Below are 3,043 nucleotides of genomic sequence, written 5' to 3'. Positions count from 1 at the left end.
AGGTGAGGCCTTTCTCTCTTCGCCGCCGTTTGTTGGTTCTTCTTCTTCTGCTCCTCCTCCTCCTCTTGGCTGGCTGCTGTATGCGTGAGATCAGCCGATTGACTTCTGAGTGGAACTCACCGGACTGGGCGTTAGATTTGGTTGTCTATTTTTGTGGTTCCGTAGAAGTACTTTTGGACTAAAGGCGAGATTCTGGACAAAACCGCCTTTTCCCCCAATTTAAAAGCACCTGTAACTTTGTAAGAGTGTATTGATCCTGAATTCATGGCCCCGGAAGATTAGAGCTCGATATATTTCACACTGGAACGCGATTGGTTCCGGCTCATATCTAATTGAGGCAAACGCGATTGCTCCTTGTGCTTAGAATTTGTAGTGAGATGCAGATGTTATGACCAGTCTAATGAATGAACATTAAAATACAAGCACAGACGAAACAACCAATCCGTTGTTTTCTGACTCTGAATATGGTGTGTTTTTAATTACTCTCATACTTTTCGTTATGCAACTATCTGAAAATACACCCACTGCTCTGTTTCAAAGGAGACTAACCACCTTGCCTCCATCTATCCCCAGAGACTACTTAGTTTGAACGAACTTCCCATTTTTCCATCACAGTCCCTTATTCACACCGCAACTGCCCATTTCCCATCATAGTCCATTTGCAAGACCGATCAGGGATACTAATCACATGTTTTTTTTCTTGCTGCTAATGTAGCAATGCAGCTGTATCACCATCCGTATTCACTAGACAGTCAGAAGGTGCGGATAGCCCTGGAAGAGAAGGGTATTGACTACACATCATATCATGTCAATCCACTAACAGGGAAAAACATGAATGTGGCCTTCTTCCGAATGAACCCTTCAGCGAAGCTCCCTGTCTTCCAAAATGGCGCTCATGTCATTTTCCGTGCCATCGATATCATCCAGTATGTTCTTTCATTCACCTTTGGAATGGCTCAAACTTACACATTCGATACTGCTGACCAAACAGAAATATTCATTTATCTCCTCTATATTTTCATAGGTACTTAGACAGACTCGCGGTGCACTTAAGCGGCGAAATCCAGCCTGTGAATACTGAGGTTCTCCAATGGATGCAGAAAGTTGATGGTTGGAATCCTAAGATGTTCACACTAACTCACACCCCACTAAAGTACCGTGCGTTTGTCTCCAAGTTCATACGCCGGGTGCTGATTGCTCGGATGGCTGAAGCCCCAGATTTAGCTAGCATGTACCATGTCAAGCTCCGTGATGGTTATGAGACCGAAGACAGACTGAAGGACCCCGAGACTATGCGGCAAAGTGAGGAAGAGCTGAGCAAACTTCTGGATGATGTTGAGGCACAGCTCAACAAGACCAAGTATCTCGCTGGCGATGAATTCTCACCAGCTGATTCAATGTTCATTCCCATTCTTGCACGAATAGCCCTTCTTGATCTTTATGAGGAATACATCAGTAGCAGGCCCAGGGTCCTGGAGTACCACACATTGGTCAAGCAGAGGCCAAGCTACAAGGTTGTAATTGGGAAGTACTTCAATGGGTGGAAGAAGTACCATACTCTCTTCAGGACCTCGTTCTTCCTTTGTGTTCGAACCTTGTTCCGAAGATACTAGGTGGTTCAGCGTGTTGCGTAGCCGATCCATGCTGAACCAGTGTGTACAGTGAGTTTAGGCTGAATATATGACCATCATGTGTTTTTCCTCCAAGGCCAGGCTGATGGTTCCTGAGAGTTTTGTTTTCTATACACCTGTCTTCTCCAATGTCGCTGTTTCGAGCCTACAGAATCTAGATGTTGAATTACTTACAGAATAATAGGCCTATATATATGGTTTGGGTTTTCTTTATACAATGCGTCTCTCTTCATGGACAAATATTATTTCTATCATCTGTTCTAGCGCGCCTCATATCTAAAGTATCTTGTGCACCAGCTGTCACTGCAATCTTCTTTTTCATTTGATTTTACGTTTTCCAAGTTTGTTAGAGAGCTTAGTTTCCAATTTCATATTACTTCTAACTCATAGCTTCTGATTTCGAATTAAGTTATGAGTTAAAATTTGTTTACTCATATTTTTCTCATAGCTTCATTTTTCTGATGTCGGCGTGTGTGGGATTTGTCCTGTGTGTTTTGATGTTGGGAGTGGGCTCAGCTCTTGTTGTTTCGGTTTTCTTCCGGGTTTTCCGTAATTAACTGGGCAACAATCTTCTTAATCAATAAAACAGGCAAAACTTTTGCCTTGTGTTAAGAAAAACAATATTTTTTTCATAGCTTAATTTTTTCGTGCTCATATTTTTTTAAACTCAAATAGCAATAAAATATTTTCCTACTGTATGAGTGCAGAGCTTCCCAGATATATTTAAGCAGAAGATCTCCATGCACATGCTTTACATGTACAGGACAGGACAATGGGCCCCATTATCATTGACTCTAGTATCCACTAGGTGTCTTTATTACTTGATCCCCTTATGGTTGTCGACATAGTGCACAACACGTCTATTTATACATCAAAGTTGAAACACTTTGTCCAGCAATTCAAGCTTGTTGTCTGATACTGTTTTCCTTCAGATTTTGTAGGCTCCGAGAGTAAGCAGGGAAGAGGAAGAAAGAGAGAGCATAAGAGCGCTAGGAATGGGAACATGGAGGAAAGCTTAACTTTTTTGTTTTCACCTCTAGTGTTGGAGGTGCAAATATTTAGTTTTGTGCTTTCCTGATGTCTCCCATTCCTATGGTTCTTGAGCACTCCTTCCTCTCCCCTTTCGCTTGCGCAATAGATTAATGCATAAACCTTAAATATGTGTGCACATACTTACATTATCTGATAATCTAAAAGGCTAGTCGAGAAAAGGAAGAAAAGAGAGCCTGAGAGCAGTGGGAATGGGAACATGGAGGAAAGCCTAACTTGCTTTGTTTTCGCCTCTAGTGTTAGAGGTGAGAATTCAGTTTGGTATTCCCGATGCCTCCTATTCCTACTGTTCTCAAGCACTCCTTCCTTTTCTTTTTGGCTTGGTTGGTTGCTTTAGCGTAGAAACAAAATTTATGCACACA

The 3,043-nt window shown here is 42.1% G+C and overlaps 1 protein-coding gene across 1 annotated transcript; it reads left to right on the top strand.

The window, feature by feature from the left end:
- Nucleotides 1-715: 715 nt before the first annotated feature.
- Nucleotides 716-1,844, top strand: LOC123189257 (glutathione S-transferase TCHQD; the record flags this gene model as incomplete). Its single annotated transcript, XM_044601632.1, is given in 2 exon segments — nucleotides 716-926; nucleotides 1,025-1,844. Coding segments are annotated over 2 exon segments (798 nt in total). The 3' UTR covers nucleotides 1,614-1,844.
- Nucleotides 1,845-3,043: the final 1,199 nt, after the last annotated feature.

The sequence above is a fragment of the Triticum aestivum genome, chromosome 2A (genome assembly GCF_018294505.1).
Source record: "Triticum aestivum cultivar Chinese Spring chromosome 2A, IWGSC CS RefSeq v2.1, whole genome shotgun sequence".
Classification (NCBI taxonomy): domain Eukaryota; kingdom Viridiplantae; phylum Streptophyta; class Magnoliopsida; order Poales; family Poaceae; genus Triticum; species Triticum aestivum.
The sequence above is the reverse complement of the archived record's forward strand: the minus strand, read 5'-3'. Positions and strand labels throughout refer to the sequence as shown.